The 24,079-nt window shown below is 37.2% G+C and overlaps 2 protein-coding genes across 2 annotated transcripts; both read right to left on the bottom strand.

The window, feature by feature from the left end:
* Positions 1 to 70: 70 nt before the first annotated feature.
* Positions 71 to 3,821, bottom strand: ifi30 (IFI30, lysosomal thiol reductase). The gene is made up of 7 exons (XM_022748901.1): positions 3,676 to 3,821; positions 2,369 to 2,557; positions 2,132 to 2,203; positions 1,956 to 2,045; positions 1,443 to 1,595; positions 718 to 786; positions 71 to 396 (listed from the first exon to the last, which is right to left on the bottom strand). The coding sequence occupies exons 1-7, from the start codon at positions 3,814 to 3,816 to the stop codon at positions 337 to 339; spliced, it is 774 nt and encodes a 257-aa protein (XP_022604622.1). The 5' UTR covers positions 3,817 to 3,821; the 3' UTR covers positions 71 to 336.
* A 10,092-nt stretch (positions 3,822 to 13,913) lies between these two features.
* On the bottom strand, positions 13,914 to 22,345 carry LOC111235342 (phosphatidylinositol 3-kinase regulatory subunit gamma-like). The gene is made up of 11 exons (XM_022763810.1): positions 22,072 to 22,345; positions 20,035 to 20,172; positions 19,428 to 19,533; positions 19,162 to 19,260; positions 17,567 to 17,747; positions 17,066 to 17,191; positions 16,743 to 16,885; positions 15,751 to 15,927; positions 14,981 to 15,052; positions 14,419 to 14,580; positions 13,914 to 14,103 (listed from the first exon to the last, which is right to left on the bottom strand). Exons 1-11 carry the CDS (start codon positions 22,343 to 22,345, stop codon positions 13,914 to 13,916), a joined length of 1,668 nt encoding a protein of 555 aa, XP_022619531.1.
* Between the last annotated feature and the right edge of the window lie 1,734 nt (positions 22,346 to 24,079).

Raw genomic sequence — 24,079 nt, 5'->3', positions numbered from 1 at the left:
TTTGTCATTTCTTTGTTTTATATAGTCAGCCTAATGAACAAAGTTTTCTTTTTTTTGTTTTTTAAAATGGAAATAATGTCACTCAAGATTTACATTCAAGACAAGTCAGATTTATTTCACTTTCAAATCTGGTCCCAAAAGTCCCATCAAAATACAGGAGACACAAAATCCCACTATATGATCCCATATCTACATTGTTATCAACTACAATATTCTTGAATGAAAACTAAACATGCCAGTATGAATATGATGATGTTATTTGGTACATTATGTATGTTTGTATATGTTATGATCTGCTGTTTTCCTGCAGATATTTTAAAGTTGATTTTGTTGTGTTCAGCAGAAGCTTCTGTCCAGTCTGACTGGTGCTCCAGTGCAGGCTGGAGGCTTCACCCCCTGTACACACAACAGAGTTACAGTCACATCCCAGCATGGCTCATTACATTACCAAGTATAGTAAGAAAGAATAAGTGTATCAATGTGGAGGTTGAAGTGATGTAGATGCAACTGATAACAGTGATAGTGAGACAAGGTGATACACACTTCAACACAACAGCACTAAAATGCATTGTCAGGGTCAGCAGTAATGAATAAATATACAATAAAAATGAAGTTACTTAGAAAAAAAAAATATATCACATTGATTTCAAACAGACAATACATACAAAAGTATGCTGTAGTTACATTGACGAGGGAAAATAAAAAACAAGTCCTCACCTTGTAAAGTTGGCAAACCAAATGGAAAAGGGACGACATTGCCTTGTCCTCATTCTCCTCTGTGTATTCCTGCAATACAACAATATCATTTTTACTTCTATTTATTATTTGTAGTCCATTATATGTCAAATGTACAGAGCTTCATCAGAAACTGCAGAGGCACAGCGGCTTGATGCCAGAACCATATTAATTTTCTTTCTCACAAAAAACAATCCCGGTGACACCACTGTATACACATACAACTACAGATACAATGCATACATAATGCAAAAGGAGGGAATTCAAGACCAACATTTGCTCCATCATTTACAATTGACAGAAAAGAGATAATTAAACGATCTTCTAGAGTCATGATGGAATGAATTCCTTCTTTTCTATTCAACTCTTCTACTTTAATTAACTTGTAAGCTGATGGCCTGTTTATCACTGAGCTTTAACTCACCCAAATCAGCTTATGTCAGTCTAAAGAAATGTTTGCACGACTGATTTAATCTGCCGTTTACTGTACTGCAAAGCTATCTTTAACAATTTTATGAAATTTGAAAGTCTTAGTAAGATCTATTCAATGTTTTCTATACAACAAAAGTAATCAGAAGACTGTGCTTATTAATGTGTCAGTATCAGTGGAGCAGATGAAAAATTTATTGTGCAGAAGAATCTTATTACTATTAACTTTTTTGTAACACTGTATATCCATCCATCACAATGCAAGCAGTGTATTTTACCCCATTGAAGGTGACCCAGGGGACGTGTGTGTGAGCGGGGTTCAGAGCTCTGGTCATGACAGCGTTGGCGTGCATCAACTGGTATCCCATGCCTCCTTTGACACAGGAGTCGACACTTGACCAGGAGACAGAGGGAGCGTAGAGCTGGAGGCACTAAGACAACAGGACAGAGTCAACATCACCAACAAGACACATCCAGTGTATATTCCAGCAGGAGTCTACTGGGATTTTAAAACCCGTAAACACTGCAGTCACTGTCACTTTTTTCTGTTTGCTGTGGAGGACGTAGACAGACATATGCCAACTCTGACACATCAACAATGGCTTCTTTATGGTAAGTTTACCTTTATTTGCCACTGTAAATAATTTGGTTTTAGAGTTGCAACAATTAGTAATTCAACAAAAAATGAATCTGCAGCTATTCTTATAGTCCCACACCATGTTAAATACTGCAAGATCCCTGGTGAGTTAAATGAAGAAAAAAAAGCTACAGTTGTTTCTGTAGAAACTCACAGGCTGTGCAGCGGCGAGAACATCTGCAGCTGACTCCATGCAGTAGATGATGTGAAGTGCTGAGTCTCCCGTTAACTGGATGATACAAGCCTGAGGAGCACAGCGGTTCATTTAAAGTCACCATGCTTTTGTATGAATAAAACATGACAGAGGTGCAGGTGATGAAACATGCAAACCTCAATCATGTTTCCTCTGCATTCAGGCTCTCCGTGCTGACAGGCGAAGGGAGAATTTGCTGAGGGAAGCTCCTACAAGATAAAATACAAGTCTCACTTAGGTGATATTAATGTTTTGCAGCAGTGAAGATTTTCTTGGCCATAATTGTCAGTATGACCTCTTAAGATGACGTAAAATCTTCTCCCCACTTTTAAAGACGCTATGTGTGTGTTAATAGAAGACGAGGATCAGCTTACCTTGGCATTCCCGTAGGGCACCAGAGTGACAGTCATGATGTCCTGCAGCATCGTCCAAGTAGGGAACAGCTGCTGGGAGATAAAGACTCTGCAGGCTGGACACAAGCTCTCATAGTACAGAGTGACAGATACTGGAGGAACAGCCCGGTTTGGTCTGGTAGCATTCACCTCCATACACTGCTTCTGAACCTACACAAGGAAAAAAAAAAAAGAAAAAAGACTGTAACATGTGTTATGTTTCCCAAAACAAGTCTGAAGGTTCTTTTTATTGTTATTATTAACCAGAAAGAAAGCCTGTGTAAACTGGGTGTACTAATCCACCAGGGTAGCACTCTCTTCTCTATGGCGGTTTTATATCTGCAGAAAATGAAAATATGTTCAACTATAAATTCATTTGTGATGCCATGGTTTCATGAATTTTGACCATTTAACATTAAGTAATTTTTACAAGTTTGTCATGAGAAGGAAGACATTTTTTAATCTCACCATTGATTAAAAAAAAAAAAAGGACAAAAAAAAGTGGATCAGATTCCAATTATCTTTAGTTATAGTGTTACACCTAATCAAAGAATGATTATAAAGCTTGTAGCTCACAGTTTTCAAAGTATGACAAACTGCACACCCTTGTTTTTGGTTTTCCAGCCTTTGCTCATCTTTAACTTTATTAACTGTTTGTGTTATTTGACCCAGAGCTGCTGTACCAGTCACATGAAGAACGTTTGGTCTTCAATTTCCCGAAGCATGACTCTCATTAAGACACAAACTAGGGAAACTTTGAACTCCATTGAACTCAATTTTCCATGTTTTTATACAATGATATTGTTAATATTATGGCCCTAAATATATTTTCTCCATCTTCCCAGAACACATACAACAATTCAAGTTTAAGAATTTCCCCTTTTCATATACATGAAGAAAAGATTTTTTTTTTGGTATTCGGGATCCTGATAAGGGCATGAGAGGACTGTTGTAAATTCTCACAAAAATAAAACCCAAGAAGTCTGTACTTGGAGCAAGTACAAATCAGGCCACAACAGTGAGAATATATATATATATATATAAATATATATATATATATATATTTCAGGTATTTGGTTTAATTTACACATTTTATAACGGTAAACGCTTTGTATTTAGGGTATATACTCCTTTCATTAGGACAATGTTGTAAAAGATAAAACCCCTTGCTTTTATTCCATTCTTTTACAATCCATATCATTATCTTGGTCAGACCGAAGAGGTCAAGCAGAATAAACAGTATGAAAATTACCCTGTAAAATAGACCCCAACGTGTTTATTCTACTTACCTTACATTCTATCGCTATCTCCAGTGATCGACACCACTGAGAAGGAGGATAACGGCAGGATGGCTTGGGATGAGATATCCCGAAACCTCTCCTGAAAGTACAGAGGAGTAAAAACACAGCCAGCAGTCCTGACAGCTTCATGTCTGATATCAAGTCCACGCTACACTGAGGAGGGAGGAGAGAGAGAGGACTGAAGCAGCCACTCCTCAGAGTCGCCTAATCAGCCCGATCAGCAGCTGATTAATGCCAGGTGTGATTGACCGCTGCTGCCTTCAGGGATCCTCGGACACTTCTGCTTCGCACTCCGTGAACAGGAGAAAAACAAGTAATGTAATTGTAATTGGCTGTTCGAGCCTGGGATTAATTAGAACATTTTTATCGGGGAGAATGAAGTGACAAATATGAATGGTGATAATACAAGAATAAAATGAATAATAATAATAAAATATTCCCAGTCAGGGAAAAAAATACAAAATAAGAGTCTGATGGATATGCATTTTAACATAAACTGCACAGAGACTCAAAGTGAAGTTGAGTTGAAAAGCAAAGCCATATGGGAACTGTAGTTGATGCATGCTAATAACAAATGTATTTTTTCTTCAGCAAAACTATGAGATGCTTACATTGTACGAGCAAGCACAACAGTAGAAACCAAATTTGAATGAGAATATGGACACAAAACCTCAGGAAAGTGTGTCAGTTCTTTACAAAAGTTATGAAAGAAGCATCTGAAAAAAACCGTTGAGGAGGGGCCAAGTGCGCCATCTTGGAGTTTGAATTCTTCAGGTTGGTTTAATGGAACTCAGCTGCGGTCCAGTCAGGATGTGTCACTCTACCAACACCTGTGTCTGAGAAGTTAACCTGCTCTGTAGCTTGTTTTATTTTCAATATTTACCCAATGAGCAAACTTTATTAACGCCGACTGTCCAATGTTGTTTTGCTCAGAAAGCCACCCAAGAGCTTAAATCTAACCTGAGTCTAGAAATACGTCTCAGATAATGTCCACATATTTTTCCGGTGAAAACACCCCGATCGCCAGAAGCTATGTGATTGAAAAGAACCTTATTTTCTCGATGGCAGGTAAATTGCCCTCACCCCCACTGCTACCATGTGACGCTAGAATTTTCCGGCAATGCTGGCGGGCAAAATGAGAGTGAACTCAGTGGGCCATGGCTACTCCATGCTGACAGAAATGGAGGGAAGTTACACTAAAAATGGCGTCAGCTTGAACCCTGCTATTCACATCTTCCATCGGAAGCGGTGGTGGACTGGCATTGCAGTGGCCACCCCTCCGTGAAGATTGGTGTTCTTTTATCTATGGCCCGTTGACGCAAACAGCGTCAAAAGAATGGATTATTTGATGGAAAAACAGTACAAGAACATCATGACCCTGAGCTGGCTGGTTGTCCAGGCACTGGAAGGACATAATTATTCAGCAGAGTTTGCATTCAAAGCCCCAAAAGAAACTCTTCGAAAGGTAAGATGAGTGTTCTTTAAACTCAGTGTTGTGTTTGGTGAATGGATATTTGTCCTTACCTACAAAGCATTCAGAGCTTTCAGATTCCCGACCCCAAAAAATCATACCTGGACCTTGAACAAAAAGTTTATTTTACATGGTTAATCCATCTTTCCATTGATGTTGTTGATGTTGTTTAATGACTAATTCATGATTGGAGGAATTATTACATCTGGGAAAGACAAAAATGTGATGTGAATGTCATGCACTTGGTGATTAATTCTAGGCCATTTAATCCCTACTGCTTTTCACTGATATTTTCAGTACTTTGGTCTGTATGAAAAGTGGAACAATTATCAAATTGCTTTCTATTTGATATAGAAAAGGTATTAATAAGACTTAACTTTGTGAATCCTGCAGTGACTCTGAAAGTTGCAAGGTTTTCTGTCTGGTCAGATGTACACAGGTTGTGCAAGTTGTCATACTTGTTCAATTTGTGATACACTTTAATATCTATGACAGTCTTCTAATGCATTGTCATTTTGTACTGTATCTCTTGTATTCTGGTGCTCAGTGTAATTACCCTTTTACAGTGGTTTGGGTTAAGTTGCTTTGAGGGGAGCAGCAGCAGCAGGTCAAGGTGCAGAGGTAGTGGTAGCTGCAGCAGTTGATTCTAGCTAGATGAATGACCTGTTACCACTGTTTTCTCTGCTGTCATTTGGCATTTAGGCCTATATGGTGTAGCTATCATTTGGCATGTAATGATTTCTTATATCTGCATACAGTGGAAATAGAGTTTTGCAATGTGCAGTGAACTTTAAAATCTAAAGTGTAGTAGTTTGCTACATACTGTGTAGTTTTGAATTTTCTTGATGCTTGTAAAGCCACAGTGTGCGTTACTGTGGTACACAGTCTTCAGTTGTTGTAGTGTGTAATCTAGCACTTTTGCTGTAAAACAGGCTTAGTATATGACTTAGAGCTGTGACGATTAGTCAATTAAGCAATTAGTCGATCAATAGAAAATTATTCTGCAATTATTTTGATAAATTATTTATTGTTTTTGTCATTTTTCAAACAACAATTCCAAACATTTGCTGGTTCCAGCTTTTCAAAAGTGAGGATTTGCTTTTTTCCTGACCCCAATATGATAGTAACAGAAGTATCTCTGGGTTTTGAGCTTTTGGTTGTACAAAACACACATTTTAAGATCTTACATTAGGCCCTAGGAAACTATGACCAGCATTTTTCACAATTTTGACATTTTATAGATTAAACAATTAGTTGATTAGTTGAGAAAATATTCTGCAGATTAGTCTATAATGAAAATGATATTTACTTTCTGCCCTAATATAAATTAATGGTATTTATGGTATACATTGTGTTAGCTGAGGCCTTTTGGTGTTTGATTAAAAACATCACCTCTAAGGAAAAGTGTTGAAATCCTCAGGTTATAAAATAACACCAGAAAAACAACTCATTAAACCATCATCTCAAATTTATTTGGGGATCTGAAAGTGCATACATGAACAATAATGTTCTGAAGTAGGTAAAGTCAGGTTTTACACCAACAAAAAATGTTTGAAACCATCAGTTTTCTTCAAATGTGACTTCTAATGGAAATTCAAACTATTTAAATGCCTGTTTAACACAAAAAGCTGAATGTTGTTGCATAATCATTATAGTAAACATTTACAATAACAGTATTTTCTCACAGCAACAGGTTATTAACTAAGGGGAACTAAATGCTTTAGATCAAAGCAGAAAGGCTAGTCCATACAGTCACTATGGAAAAAAAATTAGGCTAAAAGTTACAGAAACATCATTTTAACAGGTACTACGTTGAATGCGATGCAGAGACAAGTAGAGGTATTTGATTGTATGCACAGCTCAAAGTGAAACAAAACCTTTCTAAATATATGAAGTCCCTGGATTTCAAACATTTAAAAAAAGTTATTAACTAATGTCTCATCTAACTCAAGGTGAAATGGAAAACAAAAATATCTCCCAAAATGCTGTTTCTGTTTGACAAATGATTAAACTAGATCCCACCATGTTATTGGCATGGAAGAGAGTTGATAGGATAGACAAGCCATTGAATGGCAGCCGAGCATTGTGAGAATGCAAATATCAATTACTAACCTGCCTCATTCCTTTTAACCCTACCCGTAACTACACCAAACCCATAATAAACATAGCCATTCTTTCCTTTAAATTTAACCTCCAACGTAAATTTCCCATACCGATTAAGTACCACGCTAAACCTGTACCTACATAACCAGTTCCCTCACTTAGCTACATCTCACCCTGCACCTAAACATAACGATCTATTCACTATACAGAACACTGATCTGGACCTGTTTTGCAAAACGCTGTAAATGATTGTTCAAAATTGTAGTCAGTGTAAACGATTTTGAACATTCTGTTCAAGAAGTTTTTAATTTAATTAAATTTGCAATATCTTTACCAGGCAGTAACCAGGCAGATTAGTGTTAAACAAGTAAAACTACTAGTTTAAGGTTTTGGAAAGATAATTATAATAATTAAATATACAAAACAAGCAAACATTAATTATTATTCTAAGGTCAGTCATCAAACATGTTACAAGCCCATCTACCATACCAGCTTTCACAACCCTTCCCTTTACTTCTCTACCTAAATGGCACACTACTTCCTGCACTGCTGCTCAACATTGGCATTGACATAAACTGTCTCCTGCAGAATTTTCCAATATGAACATAATTGCTAGGGAGGAGGAACTATATTAAAAACTACATTCTCGGAATTAAACATAACATTATTACCACAAAATACCATCACCATTACTTTGCAGCAGAGAACCTGACAAACAAGGTTACCTTATTTTTTAGCACTTACAACATAGCTCTTACTCAGTCATTGCTGCATCTCACAATATCGAGCCAAGCCCTTCAATCTATTATCATCAACCCAAGTAAATTGTCTTATCTGGCAAGACAACCATTTGGAAAGTCCTTCCCAAAGGCATCTGAATGGGTCTAATTTGTCTTAAGCCAAACAAAGGCTAACAAGCGCTCATACACAAGTTAGGCTGATTTAGTCTTCCATGCCACAAATCCATGGTATCTATAATAAGATTTCAGCAAACATTCGTGGTCAACTAAAAGAATAAATGTTGCTGATCTTAGTCCTCCTTGTTAAGAGGTTTTAGTTACCTGTTAAATCCAAATAAAAAGACAAACATCTGAAAATAAAAAAATTTAAATGGCAATCACATATTTTTCCTTTCATTTACTCATAAACATGGCATTTAAGATTTTTTAAGAAAGTTCAGCAGGCTAGCTAAATAGCTTGCCTAAACAGCTTTTAATTCTAGATGAATACTTGTTGTAAAGTAGAATTTTGGCCTGCTGTAAAACACTTTCATAATTTTAACACTGGTTATGAAAAATGACTTTGTTGGACAGAGAACTACGTAAAATGATTCCTTCAAAATAAGTGAAAAACTCAAACCAAATGCCAAACCAAATGATAGCACCTAAAGTTTCGTGCCAAAACACATTATCCATTATATGAAAAACCTTCAACTGAAAGTACATCGTGACACACATTTTAAGATATGAGACATCGATTCGTCTCCTACAAAACAGTAATAATTTTGAAGTGTGTTTTTGGTGTCTTGTTTGTTAATTTTTGTTTGCACAGTGATAAAACATTTAAGTTACAAAAATTGACAGTGACAACAGAAAAAGACCAGATTGTGCACAAATAATACTAGTAAGAGGTCAGCTCATTAAAGATGCCACAGAGGAAAAAAAACAAACTTGAACTCATTAGTGCTTTGTTAGTGCTACAACATATCAATCTCATCAGCAACTTGTCCATATTTAGCACCACCACATGTCCACCTGCTTCAGTAACAGGATGGATGTACATAAAGACAGTCATAGTATCTCAACCTCACATGAGATACTTGTGTGCAAATGCTATGCTTTAAATCTAAACTCCACAAAGCAGTGGTGTAGTCTGTTTGTGCACATATTTGTATACTTTTTCTGTATTCCTGCAACAAAATTAACTAGGATAAATAAAATTTATTTTTTCAAATTCACAATATTAAATAAATATATATTTCCAGTGATGTACTGAATTTAACACTCAATCTCAGTGTGCAAAAAGTAAAAAAAAAAAAGACATCTTGAATGAGAAGAGACAGACACCTATATTTTGATTTCACATGCCAGACGTGGACCCTGCTTAAGTGATAATAGTCATATAGATGTGTCCATCCATCTTTACTGTATAACAAGTAACTATAAGATGAAAAAAAGGAAAAAAATTGCATTTTCATAAAAATCCTGTGAGACAGGAAATTCAGGCTAAAAATATGAAGCGCAACAGTCTGATGACGACTGGTAATGTATGAGTAGTATGTTGATAAATAGACAGTATGCTAAGTAGACTACACCACTGTTACCGAGTCTTAATTTCTACACGAGTGTAGTACTATTTGCCCATTAACACAGGGTATTAGAAAACAGTGTGAACAGCTCTCCAAAATGTCAAACTTTGATTCTATCTTTAAAGAGTAACTACATACAGGTTAAAAGTCCTGCTTGCATTGCTATCTAGTGGTTGTGTCATGCTCTGTCCACAACCTGTGCAATGCAGCATTTTACATTTTACTACTGTGCAACACTATATCACAGGATTGATCTGGTCACATGTACAGCAGACCACTCCCAACGGGAAAGCTTTTCCATTTGCTTTGAAAAAGATCAGTCATACAGTATAGGCAGTACACCCGTACTGTATGACTGGTATAATCTCAGGGAAGTGGGGAAAAAAAAAAAATGAAACTTTCACAGAACACGGCTAACTGTAAAATAAAGATAACAAAACATATCTTTTATAGCTGGTGGTTAACTTGGTACCAGAACCGGTATCAAAACAGTACCCGACCATCATGTCCGTATTATAATTACATATGATACCTATCTGTTATACAACAATGGCATGCAGAATCAAACATTTACAGCTTTTCAGTGCCACAAAGTAGGGATAGGACACATTTTCCAACTCCCTCCATGGCAATAAACAGTCTGACAAAACTTATAACTTCAAGTGTACATACGCAACGAGCATCAAGCATGTGTTTAACTAACGGCCGCTAAGAGATAAGTGCATTGATAGCGACCAATTAAACAGGTAAAATATACGATACAGAAAAATATTATTCTCTGATCAAACCAGTGACAAAATTTTAAATCAACTACTCTTATTTGCTTGACTTTAATGGCCAACCTAAACTGACAATGCTATATTAAATGACTAATGTATTTTCCTCTATAAAAAATATTTTGAATGATTTACTGTAACCCACACGTATCACTTGATCTCCACTCACAAAGTGCACAGTCAAAGGAGAACAAATCCCTGGCTGGAGGGACTTGGATAGGCCTGAAATGTAAACAATTTCTATTTTAAGAGATATTTATCATAATAGATGTACTTTTCTATGCACCATTTTGAATATACCTCACACTTATGAAGAAAGAAACAGTATGTTCTGCTGTATACCAACATTTATCAAACAAGTGAATTTAAGTGTCATAATCTTATCACTTTTTATGGTAACATACTCTATTTGGTCCACCATAGCTGGAATCATACTCTGTTAGCTAGTAGCTAACATGGCTACAAATTTCACACTTACAGCAATAAATTTACAACTGTTTGGTCAATCTTAAGTGTTTATATGTTGAAGTAACGGTAGTTCTGTAGCTCCTTTTTCAATGAACTGTATGATTTTGATATGCATTATAGCATTCAGTTTCTAGCTGTATACTTCAGATCATAAAATTGATTATATTAAAAATTTCACATAAATGAATTTAAACATCTGGTTTATAGGCCTATGTCATCTGTACAGCTTCTCACAGTAAGTGTGATGTAAATCAAATTTGGCAACCTTCAGGGGAATAAGGTTGATAACTTCTCATAAATATAATGCTTAAAAGCAATCACTTATATGAAGGCAACTACCTTCAGTAATAATACTCTCCTTGATAGTAGTTCAGTATACTCAAGCTATTGTAGCTTTGTATCCAACTAGACTCGGCCTCAGTGTCTGGTTCATCAGAACATTGTTGTCTACAAGAGAAATATGATGGCTGGAACAGAAGCACTTAAAGGCACTTTTCAGTCATTCCCTACAGAACTGAAAACCTGTAAGTCTTGTACAGTATATTATCACTTCACATCAGGCTTATCAAATCTCTGAGATCACTGACTCCAAGCAAAACTCTTCAGAAACCCATAGAGAAATCAGGTTTAAAATGGTGGTCTGACTAATCTGAACATTATTGATACCTCACACGCAACTAAGAAACTGTGCTTTTGGGTGTTGTTTTTCCAAAATTTGCTTGTACACAACTCACAGAAATGCTTTCACTATTTACCTGTGCCTTAGGTTAAATGGGGAGGGGTATTTGCTTCACAGTAAACACCTCCTCATATATTATTACTAACACTCTGAGGTGTTAATGTGTGAGGTTAAAACAACACATATTGAAAGTATGGAAACTTTACTTTGATTGTCTCATTCTTTTTACAAACCAAAAAAATTTGCCATGAGAATATTTTAAAAGATGATATAGCAACATAAAGCATAAATACATCCCAAAAGTAGAGTGCATGAATTTCTATGAGCTTATTGTATTTTGTCTGTTTTGTATGTCCTGAAGAAATTTACAGAATTCTGTAACGCAACGTTGTGAAAAAAGCGTGTTATAGCGGTCAGGAAAAGTTCCTTTCATTGCTTGTAAACACAACTTTTGTCATGGACAAAATGGACTTTTTCATTGACATCAAGCCAGTTAAATGGCAGAGTCCTAAGGTGGATAATATGGCAGTCAAGTACTTTGTAAACAGAATAAGACATTTATGAGCGTTTTTGTAAGTACTGAACATTGGCTATGTCTAAGATTATGTTGTGGATAATTCTTTTTTTAAATTAAATTTCAGGTTATTTGCATTCTACATCTTTACATTGCTTTTGGCTCTCAGTCTGTCACCCCCCCCCCCCCCCCCAACCGCACCCCACACCCCAAGACAATGTCTTTGTCCATCATGATGTTGTACTGTAGACATTGTCATATTCCAGTTTCCATAGATATTGCCCAACCCTAATGAAAACATGGCATGATTCTAATTAGCCATTGAGTGCTTGAACTCCTATAGAAACCCCAATGTGAAAACAGAAAAATTCACATCAGTGCCAACAAGAATCTGTTTGACTGAAATAAAAGGTTTCAATCAGCAATCTGGTCTGAATGAATTTGGCTCAGACCGCTCAGTACTTGCTGATGCCAATACAGCACAATACAAAACATTAACTTGGGTTGTTGGTTAAAATATTTTAGAAATATTTGAGGTACACTATAAGGCAAGAGTGGCCAAATCTAGAGATAAAGACTTTAATACTGCATGAAAATTTATGTTCAACTTCTAAAATATTTGATTTCTTGTGCTTACATTTCAGGACTCCAAACTTTTAATGTTTGGATTAGTGGATAACCATCATCATTATCTCTCCATCAGAGAAATATATGAAAAACCAATGGCTTTGCAAGTTTAATACTCACAGGTTTTAGAAACTTGCTGATACCAATACTAGTGTTGTTGTGATGAGGTAATAGTTCAGTACTGCCTCAGTGCTGCTGGAAAAGATTTAATTCAGTGTTAAATTCTTTAAACACTAAGTACATAATCCCAGCTGTATTTTGCAAGCTGTATGTACAAAGGGCAAGTAAATGAGATTTTTATATATGGAGAAAAAGCTTTAAAAAAGAAAATAGATTAGAACAGAGCCGCAGTCTGGCTTTTTCAAAAAAATGATGCTAGGAGCTAAATATTTAACTTTTGTATTTAAAGGTATAATATGTAACTTTTTCACATTAAAATGTCTAAAAACAATGAGGCCTATGTTTATATATATTTTTGATTTCTACTTGCATTATCCCAATTGTTTCCAGCAATTTTTAAACCTACAGAAAACTCATTTTTATCAAGGTCTTTTTCAACCTGTCAATGGCATCATATCCCCTTGCGCATGTATCAACGTTGTTGATGTCTGTCAGAAGCAGTAAAAGTTGTATTTTTATCCAGTTTTAAGCTGAATTTTAACATTACACTTTTTCAATCTTGGTTGCTTTTAACTATATATTTTAACCGGATAAAGGATTTTAGCCATTGGACTTCTGGATCATAAGTTATCAGAGAAACAAGCTTCAAACATTAGCATGATTCAGCTCCTGGTAAAAACCTGAACAACTAACACTGAAGGAATGCAAACCGGGGGTAGCTGACTGCAATGACGGCACTGGTGATGAAGACAACAACTCACAACATCACCAACCTCCGGCTTTTGATATTGTTTTGATTGAGAGTTACCTAGCAGCAGAAAATTACATATTGTGCGTTTAACTAACAAAGCTGGTGATGACCTAATCCACCTTAAAACTAGTGTGGATAAATGGCTGAAAATCTGCTCCAAGTATCTTAGCAAAGCATTTCAGTGACTGTTGTTCAGTGATGTGTTTTTTGTTTGCTGTGACATCATACCAATGCAGGATTATTATTTATCCAAATCTTAGCATTGAACTGTTTGTGAAAATTATTGTATAGTGACAACACTAACTGGTGCTCTGTTAGAGCCTGGTAACAGTGTCCATATTGGTGCGTCCTCAGTGCTAATACAGTGAAGCTTTGGGAAAGCGCCATCAGGATGGCGTGCTGGTGTGTCTCAGCTGGGCTGCTGGCTGAGAGCGGGCCAGGCCAGGGTTACATTCAGCTGCTTGTTGTGTTGGATCAGGGATGTGTGTCGGTAGTGGAGAACTAACTCTCTCAGTGATGAGTACAGGTTGTAAGGCTCAGCGAAGCCATACCCTGTGGACGTCCTGTAGATAACACAGTGCTTCACATCCCCATCCACACTGCATGAGAAGAAACCTGTCACTTTCTGTTCACAATTTATATTTTCAACAAAAGATAATAAGTCCACCACAGACAAGTTTAGGGGTTTATTTGTGCTAGAAATGTATGTTGTCCTGACACTGTAACAAAATGTATATAAAAAAATGTCCACAGCAATGTCAGTTGTCCCAAAAAAAGCTTCATACACAAATATGTTATATCAAGTGGTCATTTAGCATTTGAGAGGGATAAAACAGGCATTTATGTTCAGTACATTAAAGTGTGGTAAATTATATGTTTAAATACTTAAAATATGGAAGTTTGAAGGTACTCACACAACAGAGCAGGCAAAGGATCCTCTCTGAGTCTGACTGTCTCTGATGAGGAATGTCCCATCCCTCCTCCCCCTCAGCAGCTCCTCTGCCTCCTTTCGTCTCATGCCACCAACGTACCAACTCGTCTCCTCCTGATGCGTATTATCTGCCAGGGTGTACGGGCTACAGGACAATGGAGGTGAGGGAGTTAGATTCGTTAGAATTCTCCCAAAAAAATTACATTTATATCACGCCTATTGGATTGGGGGGCTACCCCGCAAGGCAATGGTAGGGGAAACACTACATATGAAGTATTTAAGACTTTCTGTTTACATTTTTTATTTACTTAATTTATTTACCTAAAGAATCCTTGCCTATATTGCCGCCATATATCACAGTATAATGACTGGTCCTTAAAGCAGCTGAGTCTGGATTCCTTTCCAGTTTACTTTGTTAATTGATCATATCAACAGAAATCATAGTTGGAAAACAAAGTTATGTAGCTTGTGTAGAAATTCATTTATGCCATTTACTGTCAGTGAGGCTGTGAGTTCAGTTGACTTGCAAAAAGGATAATACTCACTCCTCTTCTTCATTCCTGATACCAAGCCAGTCATTAATCTGGCTCTGCCTTGTACCTTGCTGGGTGAGCCAACTGAAACATGGACAAAACACAGTCAGTAGGCTGCAATATGTGGATGTTAGCAGAACAAGCTGTAAGAGTGGTCCTGTCAGTTTGACTTGTTTGACAAAATACCAAAAGATGATACAGAAGGCTTTACTATCAAGATAGGAAAGTTACACAAAAAGCAGTTTAAAACAGTGTCCCCTAAAGTGCTTTGAATATGCAGCATTTAGATTGCACATTGCCACAACACTGGCACACTAGTAAAGTTGTATTTTGCTTAGAGTTGTTATTGCACAATAATAAAAGCAACAGCTTTTTCAGACCTTGCTTTAGTTGTTTTTAAGTAACAGTACATGTATGTCTAAAGACATAAAGCTGTCCTTGTAAATCACAACCTAACAAAGGGCTTAATAGGCCACATCTGCTTATTTGAATTTATTGAAAAAGGGTGAGATTCGGCTAGAAAGACATAGTCGTCCCATTAGACTCACAATCAATCCCTGTACTGAGCATATTGGAGATCCACAGCTGTGGCAACATGCATGAGAACAGCTGATTGCTTTTTCTATGTTTACAGCTCAGCTGTGTCATCAGTATGTGACAGTCTTTTTGAACTAAACATTTTATCTCTGATGAGTTTTATCTCATGTCCACTTGTAAGCTCATAAGTACAATAAACTTTTTTCTACCACTCCATGATCTAGAACATGAGGCTTTAAACTTACAGCAGGTATTGATCTCTGATCTTCCTAAGCTGCACAAGGTCAGGCTTCAGACTGCTTATTTTCTTGTCGACCTCAACGTGAGCCAGCGCCTTTTTTCTTAGGTCTTCTTCCAACTTCTTCTTGCTGTTGTGGATTTCCTCCACCCTCGACTGCAGCTCATCAGAGCTGCTTTGAATCCTAGGAGTAGGAGAAGGAAGAACTTCAGAAATAATTCAGTCTGCTAATTTGCTGTTAGCATGTTAAATAAGTATAACTAGCAGTGAATGTTTTTTATTTTCTTTTGCCTTTGCCTTTTTTCCTTCAACTGCAGAAAAAAAGTAAAAGTAAAATGAGATATATGAAAAGTGACACAACTGGAAAAAGGTGGAGATGCACCAATTGATCGTCTGGCGTTCAGAAAAGTCAGGTTTTCAGCATGATTGGCTATGATCAGTGACTGGCCGATAAGTCTCAGATATTCGATTCTGTGTTGATCAAATTTACACTCATGTGCCGCACATGGTTCACGTTATGCACATACACAGCTACAAAGGCACATAACATGCCATCAGCGGGGAAGTGAGTGAAGAAGACACAAAGCTCGCAATGTGTTAAGGCCAATGTAACTTGTGGAAAAACAACCGTGAAAACGGCGGCTAATACTAGCACCACACCGCTTGCCTCAGCTGTGCGTGATGGCTATCTCACTGAACTGCTGCTGTGGCTCACACGCATTTGTGTCCACACCGCCAGCGTTGCTGCTGTGCCTTGGATAATGGCCATCAATAATAATAACCGTCCATTGTTAATGAGTTGTTCATATTTTATTATCAACATACAATTGATCTTTCCATTAAAGAAAAATTACAAAATGTTTGGGCAGCTGTCAATAATAGATCTGAGAAAGAAAATTGGAATTGGCCAAAAATCGGAATCAGCAGGTCAGCCTCATCAGACAAGAAATTTGAAATTGGTGCATCCCTTGAAAAAAGGGTTGCTATTTGTAAACATACTTATCGGTCTCTGTACTGCTGTCTAATGTGAGGAACATGTTGATGTATTCCTTGCTGTAGCGTTCTTGAGTTTCACATTCCTCCTCAAAGATCCGAATGATTTCACTGAAAGCCTCGATGGCTGTCCGTTTGCTCTGCAGGTCCTGGGTTGACAAAGAGAAAAATCTTTATTTTATATTCAAGTTTGCAGAGCCTTTTTAGTCAAAGCTGTGTTGTGGTAAAGCAATCAGAAGAAAGATATTACCTTAGATATTGCTTTTACCCTATAACACTACTGACATACTTAGTAAAAAGAAGTTTCAATGATGAGGCTGCTGTTGTACCTGGGAGGTTTGGTTAAACTCCTCAAACAGGCGGTCATACTCTTTGCTCTTCTCTTTGTATTGATCCTGAAATATCCTCAGCTGTTCTCCAACTGCATTAATGTCAACTTCCATCACAACCTGCTGCTGCACAGATGAGAAATTAAGAGATTTAGGACCAAATCCCTTTTTAAAGCTCCTATAATGCATTTAGTCTAATCTAACCTAATATTACACAAGGTTTAGAACTGTGATGTTTGTTTTTTTCCAAATTTGCTAAAGTTTTAGACAATTAAAATCATCTTTGAAATGAACTGCTTCCTTGTTTATTTCCCCTGTTACTAGTTTGGATATAGCCAAAACTACATATCGGCCATCAATAGCAGTAAACCTCTACAATAAATAAAAATGAAAAATTATTAGGTCTTTATATGTATAAAAAGCCACCACAGTGAAAAATATTTTGTTGTTGTTTTTGTTGTATAAGATTCACATGCATAGATGGAGACCTCATAAACCCACCTGCTGGTATCTGGATATGGGGTAAAGTAGCCGTGTGTCCAGTTTGGAGTTGTACTGGGCTAGTGATTTATTCTGGTAATACTGGATCAGATCCACCACAGAAGGGAAGGCCAGTGGCTCAGAGAAGCCATATTTGCCCCCATGATGGAAAATCTTTATCAGTCTGTTGGAACCATCTTTTCTGTAAAATAAATTAATAAATAAAATTAAAAAAAATTATATATATATTCCCCTCACTTTGCAGAATAGCATGTTTTTTGTGTTTTTTCTAGGCAGGCACCACTGGAAACTGTTGGTGGTTTAGTCTATTGACTCAGCTACTTCTGTATAAAGAAAAGTGCAACAAAACCATCACCCCCTCAAATCCAACATCTGGACCTATATTCATAAAGCATTTTAGTTTACCACGAAAAACTTCTAAGCTAAGAGTAAGACTCCATTGATTTGGTTGACGTCATTTCTCATGGACGAGCTTGCTTGCAAGAGCAGAGATCAATGGTTGAGAGACCAGTCTGTGCTGGTGAAAGCACATGCCCAACATACCACAGTAATAAATTAAAAAAAATATGAGAAATAAACAAATATAGGCCTAATTATGACATACAAATTAAATGATAACAGTGTAGGTGCTGTTCACTCCATGGAAAAGAAACAGCGTATTTATTGTTTAGTGACTCCTTGCTGGCACTGTCTGTCACTTTACCAGTCTTCTCCGAGTGCCTGTGTGCAATGAGTCTGCTGCATGAGCATGTGCTGGGGCTTGGCTCGCACAAAACACTATGCTGCCATAGATCAACACAGTCCAAATTAAAAGGTTATCTACATCAGCTGCAAAGTGAAAGTAGCAAGTCAGCAGCTTTAGTCTTGTATTACTGTCCACGCAGGATCCATTCAGCCACAGATCTCTTGTATTCTTAGTAGGGAAGAGTTTTAACTAATAAACAGTGTATGGACTTGTGCTTACAAATGGGGATAATAGAGATTTGAAGTTTAATAAGAGCTTTTGGTTACAGTTTACTTGTGAAGCAAGAGCCAAGTGTGAGGTGTAAGCGAGATGGTTTAAAAAGCTGATTAAAGATGGAGTGTGTCTTTTCCTTCAGACAGATGTGAGATGGATGACTGGAAAAACTTGACTGTGTAGACGGTGTTATGTTGCTGACCGTTGGAGACACCGCCAAATTCTAATCAACAAAGCTTTATATCTGAAACCTAGTCTGTCCTGATTCAGCTAAAATTAGACAGAAACTAGGAAATGTATAAAGTTACACTTTAAAACCAGTAAAACTAAAGTTAGACTTTGAAACTAGGAAATAATAACTGACATCTAACTATATGTGTTCAATGTAGGGCAACCACACCCCACAAAATACAGAGGACTGATAATTGTAATTTTAGCAGCTCAAGGGCTAAAAACACTGACTCAGGCTGAGCCTTTAAAGTCAACTAGTTGTACCTAATAAAATGTAACCTTTGGCAAACCTTTTGATGTCATGAACACATGACAACAGTATATATGGTTATGGCACTTTTCATAAACTCTTGATGGAGCAAAGTGATTTCGGCATCAGGAAATATAAGATTCAAAAAGTATTTACCTTAGTGTCAGAGTATATTCCCCCTTAACCCGGCTGGAAGCATCTCGGACCAGGAATGTGCCATCGGGAGTGTTTCTCATCATCTCATTTACTTCCTCTCTAGACAATACACAAAGAACATGAGAGTTTCAAACATTTCATATAGTTGTACAAATTTCCATCGATGATATACTATGAGTTTGAGATGGTATTAAAAAAAAAAAAAAAAAAAAAATTAGCAAGCAATAAATCAAATCATCAAAAAAACATATGTAAATATTTAATACCTTGAGACGCTGCCCCAGTACCACTCAGCATTGGACAAGTAATTGTCATCAGAACTGGAGTCACAAGTTGCCATTGCTTTGGTTATGTTGTTCTTAGGTTGAAGATCTGAGTACAAAGGCAATAAAACTTTATATCACAAAATCAGATTTACCAAAACGTTAAGATAAGGTTACCAAGTTCTGCGCAATCTTCATTGTTTGAGCCATTCTTTATTTCAAACATGCCTTTTTCTTCCATTCATTTTTCAGTATAAAAAAACTCCTTCGGCAGAGTGACGTAATTAGAAAATTCATCATAATCTCTTCTTATCCCTTTTTTCACTCATCATAAAACCATCTTTTCGTTGATCAACTGACACTAATTGGAAGAAATAAAAAAATTGTCTGGCTAATAGTCCCTCAAGCAGGCAATTTCTAAAGTCTAATTTCCAAAGTTTTGATTTTAAAAATGACCAAACTGAATACAGGAGAGGCAGTAATGAGCTAGAAATATGAAGGATGCTTGTATTTGGAATAAAAGATACAGTAGTATGTGCTAATAATCGTCACATAAGAGCATATGTTGTTACACTTCAAACAAGCACAGCAAAGAGATGTTGGAGTGTACCTTCCTTGGTGACGTTGTTTCTCAAGGATGGAAACGCATCATCATGATCAAGAAGGGAAGAAAGGTCCTGCAGGAACGCTGTCGGGTTGTGGGACCGTGCCCCGCTGTCGTTTTGGCCCACTTCACGCTCCAAGAACTCTGAAACATTAAACATACAACGTCCCGGGTGTTACCCTCGATGTCAGTTCTGGCCAGTCTGTATGTGGCTATCTGCACTTTTTGGCTGTTCAGCACACCCTGCTGGCCCACTGACAAGGCCTCAAGAGGGTGATATCGTTGTGTTGCTTAGTCCAGCTCCGTATGGGAGACTCTGGGAGACTCTGTCCAGACTAGTCTGCTGACAGGTGACACTGTCTGACTGCCTAAAATACCAGAACTGGCACTCCTCAACGCTGAGGCACAGGCAGCCAGACTCAGTACTGCTTAGTGCCCGACCTCGCCTTGCCTTGCCTTGCCTCGCCTCGCCTCGCCTCGCCTAACAAACAACAGCTGTGCAGAGAGATGCCATGTCGGCCTGAAGGACTGAGGCTGATATGCCAGCATGTCTGTTTGTATTTATTGTGTGTGTGTGTGTGTGTGTGTGTGTGTGTGTGTGTGTGTGTGTGTGTGTGTGTTATTGTGGCATTAGGGAAGCAGGGAAAGGTGAGAACCTATCTGTCAGACATTTTCTGAAAGCGTTGCATAAATGTGTGAATTATTTGTGTTCACCAGTAGGTGGCTATGCACACAAGCGCTGATGCACAAGTGTAGCAAGAGGCATTCTGTTAGCGGATGCTGTAAATCATCCCTTCAGCACTTGTAATGGCATGCCAGGAGATGCATTAAATCGCTGCTGCAGATGGAGTTACATGTTACATGAGGAATCATATGTATGCTGTTGTAAAATTAGAAAGGGTGGAAACTCGTTTACCCAGAGCCTATGAACAGTGAGGCTCTGTCAAAACTTGCCTGGTACAGAAACCTGAGAAGAGCTATACCTCTAATTGATCTTGAATCTAGGAGAATCTGGATTTTTTCTTGAGCTGAAACAATTAGTTGATTAATCGGCAGAAAATTGCGTTTCTTTCTGCAACAGTTTTATTTATTCAAGCAAAATTGCCAATGTTACCTAGTTCTAGCTTCCCAGTTGTTAAAATTTGCTGTTTTTATGTTTTTTGTGATAGTAAACTGAGTATCTCTCGGTTTTGCCCTGTTTGTCATGTATAACAATCAATTTAGAGACATGACTTTGAGCTCAGAGGAAATCTGATACAGTTCTTGCTAATTTCTGATATTTTATACATTAAATGATTTAATTTATGCATGAAGAATGTAACAAGCACATTAATCATGAGTTGCAGTTGCAGCCCTGAAGATTTTTTTATGAAAACATCAATGATCCTCAGTATGTCAACATAAGAACCTCCCAGATAATTTAACACCAGCCAATTAAAGGATGATGTTTGTTATAGCCATTAGTTAAAACTATTTTGACCATGTTTCTTCAAAATCAAGAGCCTCAGTCTCATATTTCTGGAAATTATTCAACACTAAACTAAAATCATGAAGGAAAGTGAAATGTTTAGTTGACTCTCTCCTTGTAGGTTTTATACACACCATCTTGTATCTTGACTATTTATCAAAGAATCGCATTATCTCCATACACACATTTAATATGTCTCATGTCCATCCAGGCCTTGGAATGATTCCAGCTGCCAGTCAGCTAATATGATATACCAAAAGGAAATGTGGCTTTTACTCCCTGAACCCTGTGTGACTGAAATAACGTCACGTTTCGACTCTGTTGTAAACATGTGATTGTTATATTATTGATTACTGTAAATGTTACTGTCATTCAGTGGACAGTCAACGGTTATGGAAATTAACACAGATATCATAAAGAAAAAATTAGCATCAGATACATTTATTTGTGCTTACAGACAAGAAATCCTGTCGGAGAGAAGTCTTCAAGAAAGCCAACACCTTTTGACAATTATTATTATTTCAAAATCATATTTGTATTAATGCTTAAAATGCCTATAGCACCTTAAATCTTACCTTGATCTGCTGGTGAAGGTTCAGGCCTAGTAGTCATGGATATGTCTGTCTGCTGTTGTGATTGGTTAAGGGTTGATGACATCATCATGGGAAACACAGAGGGGGGCTCCGGATTATCTCCCATATGGTTGGTGCTCTCATTGATGACCACAGCCTTGTCCCTGAGATGGAGGGATGCTAGCGATTGTATTGGGAAATCAGCTGGATGGAGCTTGTTGTCCTCTGCACACTCTTTGCTGTTGACAGGTCTGAGCTGGAAACTCTCTTCTGCCATTTTCACAACACAGACTGAATAGTCCAGCTAGGTTTTATTGAGGTGGTGAAGCAGCAGATGCTAGATGCCACTGTGCTGTTGATGACATACTATCAGCTAACAGATACACTCATGGCGGAGGATAGAGAGGGTGATGGTGCAGACTTCATGGCTGCCCTGTGTTGTGGTGATAGAGCAAGTTCCTCAGCCTGGACCCCTGGTTTAACCACATCACAAAGCAGAGTGATGACATTGCCTGCAGATAGTATGTTTTTTCTTTTATATACTCAGGGAGTTTTCTGTATTAAAGCACTGTTCTGCTTCAGTCATTTGCTTAAAGGGATCCACACCCGGGAGCGACCTAGAACAACCACCGTTGGGTACTGAATAGCAGAGTGCCTGGTCCATAGACACCTTGACACTAGTTATTGAGCTGTAAACCCACTGGAGAGTTACACTGAAGCACCACTGTCTGATTTCTTCATCAAGGACTCGCACATCACCTCATGTCAGAGTACCTAAAACAGAAAAGGCACAAAGAGAGTCTGAGAATCAGAGCAGTTGGAAATGGAGATGGGACTTCTTGAATTCACGCCCTGAAAGTTACAAGGTCTCAAAAATTCTATTTGTTTTGAGTATTGGCCATAAGTTAGATGTTTTAACAAGTCCTATCACACCCACTGATGTATCATAATATTATTTCTAAGGGCAGTTAAACCCTTGTTTATCACCTTTTCATGTTTAACTTTGTTCCAAATGTGTATGAAATAGGAATGAAATAAATCTTTGGCATTGTCAATTTAAGCATTTGTATGGGGTTCCTGTAAAACAGCCTGAAGCAAATGCTGTTTATTACAATTAATTATACAAACACACTGGTATGCATCTCATGAGAAAAAAAATTATCACGTGTGTAAAACAATAAACAAATTACATTTAGCTTGGTATCAATAAGTTTAGGACTGCAACTAATTACTATTTCATTTTATTAGCAATTCATTAACTGATTATTTATCTTACTTATTCAATTAATCTTTTACTGTATAAAATTTCAGAATTATTTTCGAACACCCGAGCTCATATTATGAAAAACTAAAAATATTCAGTTTTATTTGAGAGTAAAATGAAAAAAAACAGCAGTGCGACACTGAAAAGCTGGACCTCACTATTTTTGCTATTTTTACTGTATAAATTACTCAAGAGATTACTAATTCCACTGAAGGGTGATCCGTCAACTCATTGACACATGTTAACTGTGAAATGCTCAACAGTATAGTCTCCTGTGTAAGAATATGAGTATATTGTCATTATCATTATGATGAGCAAAATGGTCAGATCAAGATGAGCAGATTAAAAACAGACCAAACTGTATCCAGAAGCTCGTTGTATGAAAAGGAATATTGATCATTCCTTTTTTTAGTGTTTGGTAGAGCTGATGAGGAATTCCCAATCCATAATGAAATTATAAAACGAGCAGTCATCCATCAGAAAAAGCTGCGTTTAGGTCACAGAAAATATTAAACATCTAAGAGGTTCATCTAGTAATGAAACGTCTGCTATTTGTGCAACATACATGATTTGTTTTAACTGGAAATATATTTAAGCAGATTATTGGTTGCAATGAAAATCATTTTGCGTCACCACTCTGGACCTTATTTGTCCAAGGATCAACAATGCTGTGAATAGCAGTAAATGATGATCTGCACTTGATACATTTTTTTTTTTTTTTTAAAGAAAATTATTTCTCAAAGATTT

The sequence above is a fragment of the Seriola dumerili genome, unplaced genomic scaffold (genome assembly GCF_002260705.1).
Source record: "Seriola dumerili isolate Sdu_G_001 unplaced genomic scaffold, Sdu_1.0 BDQW01000002.1, whole genome shotgun sequence".
NCBI classification, from domain to species: Eukaryota; Metazoa; Chordata; class Actinopteri; order Carangiformes; family Carangidae; genus Seriola; species Seriola dumerili.
This window is presented reverse-complemented; position numbering and strand designations above follow the sequence as displayed.

Coding starts and splice junctions, on each gene's coding strand:
- ifi30 (XM_022748901.1), bottom strand. CDS start 3,816: ATGAAGCTGTCAGGACTGCTGGCTGTGTTTTTACTCCTCTGTACTTTC. Junction 2,558..3,675: donor AGATAGCGATAGAATGTAAG/GTAAGTAGAATA, acceptor TTCCTTGTGTAG/GTTCAGAAGCAGTGTATGGA. Junction 787..1,442: donor CCTGGGTCACCTTCAATGGG/GTAAAATACACT, acceptor GTTGTATTGCAG/GAATACACAGAGGAGAATGA.
- LOC111235342 (XM_022763810.1), bottom strand. CDS start 22,345: ATGGCAGAAGAGAGTTTCCAGCTCAGACCTGTCAACAGCAAAGAGTGT. Junction 20,173..22,071: donor ACCTTCACCAGCAGATCAAG/GTAAGATTTAAG, acceptor TTAATGTTTCAG/AGTTCTTGGAGCGTGAAGTG. Junction 15,928..16,742: donor AGCAGTACAGAGACCGATAA/GTATGTTTACAA, acceptor TCCTACTCCTAG/GATTCAAAGCAGCTCTGATG.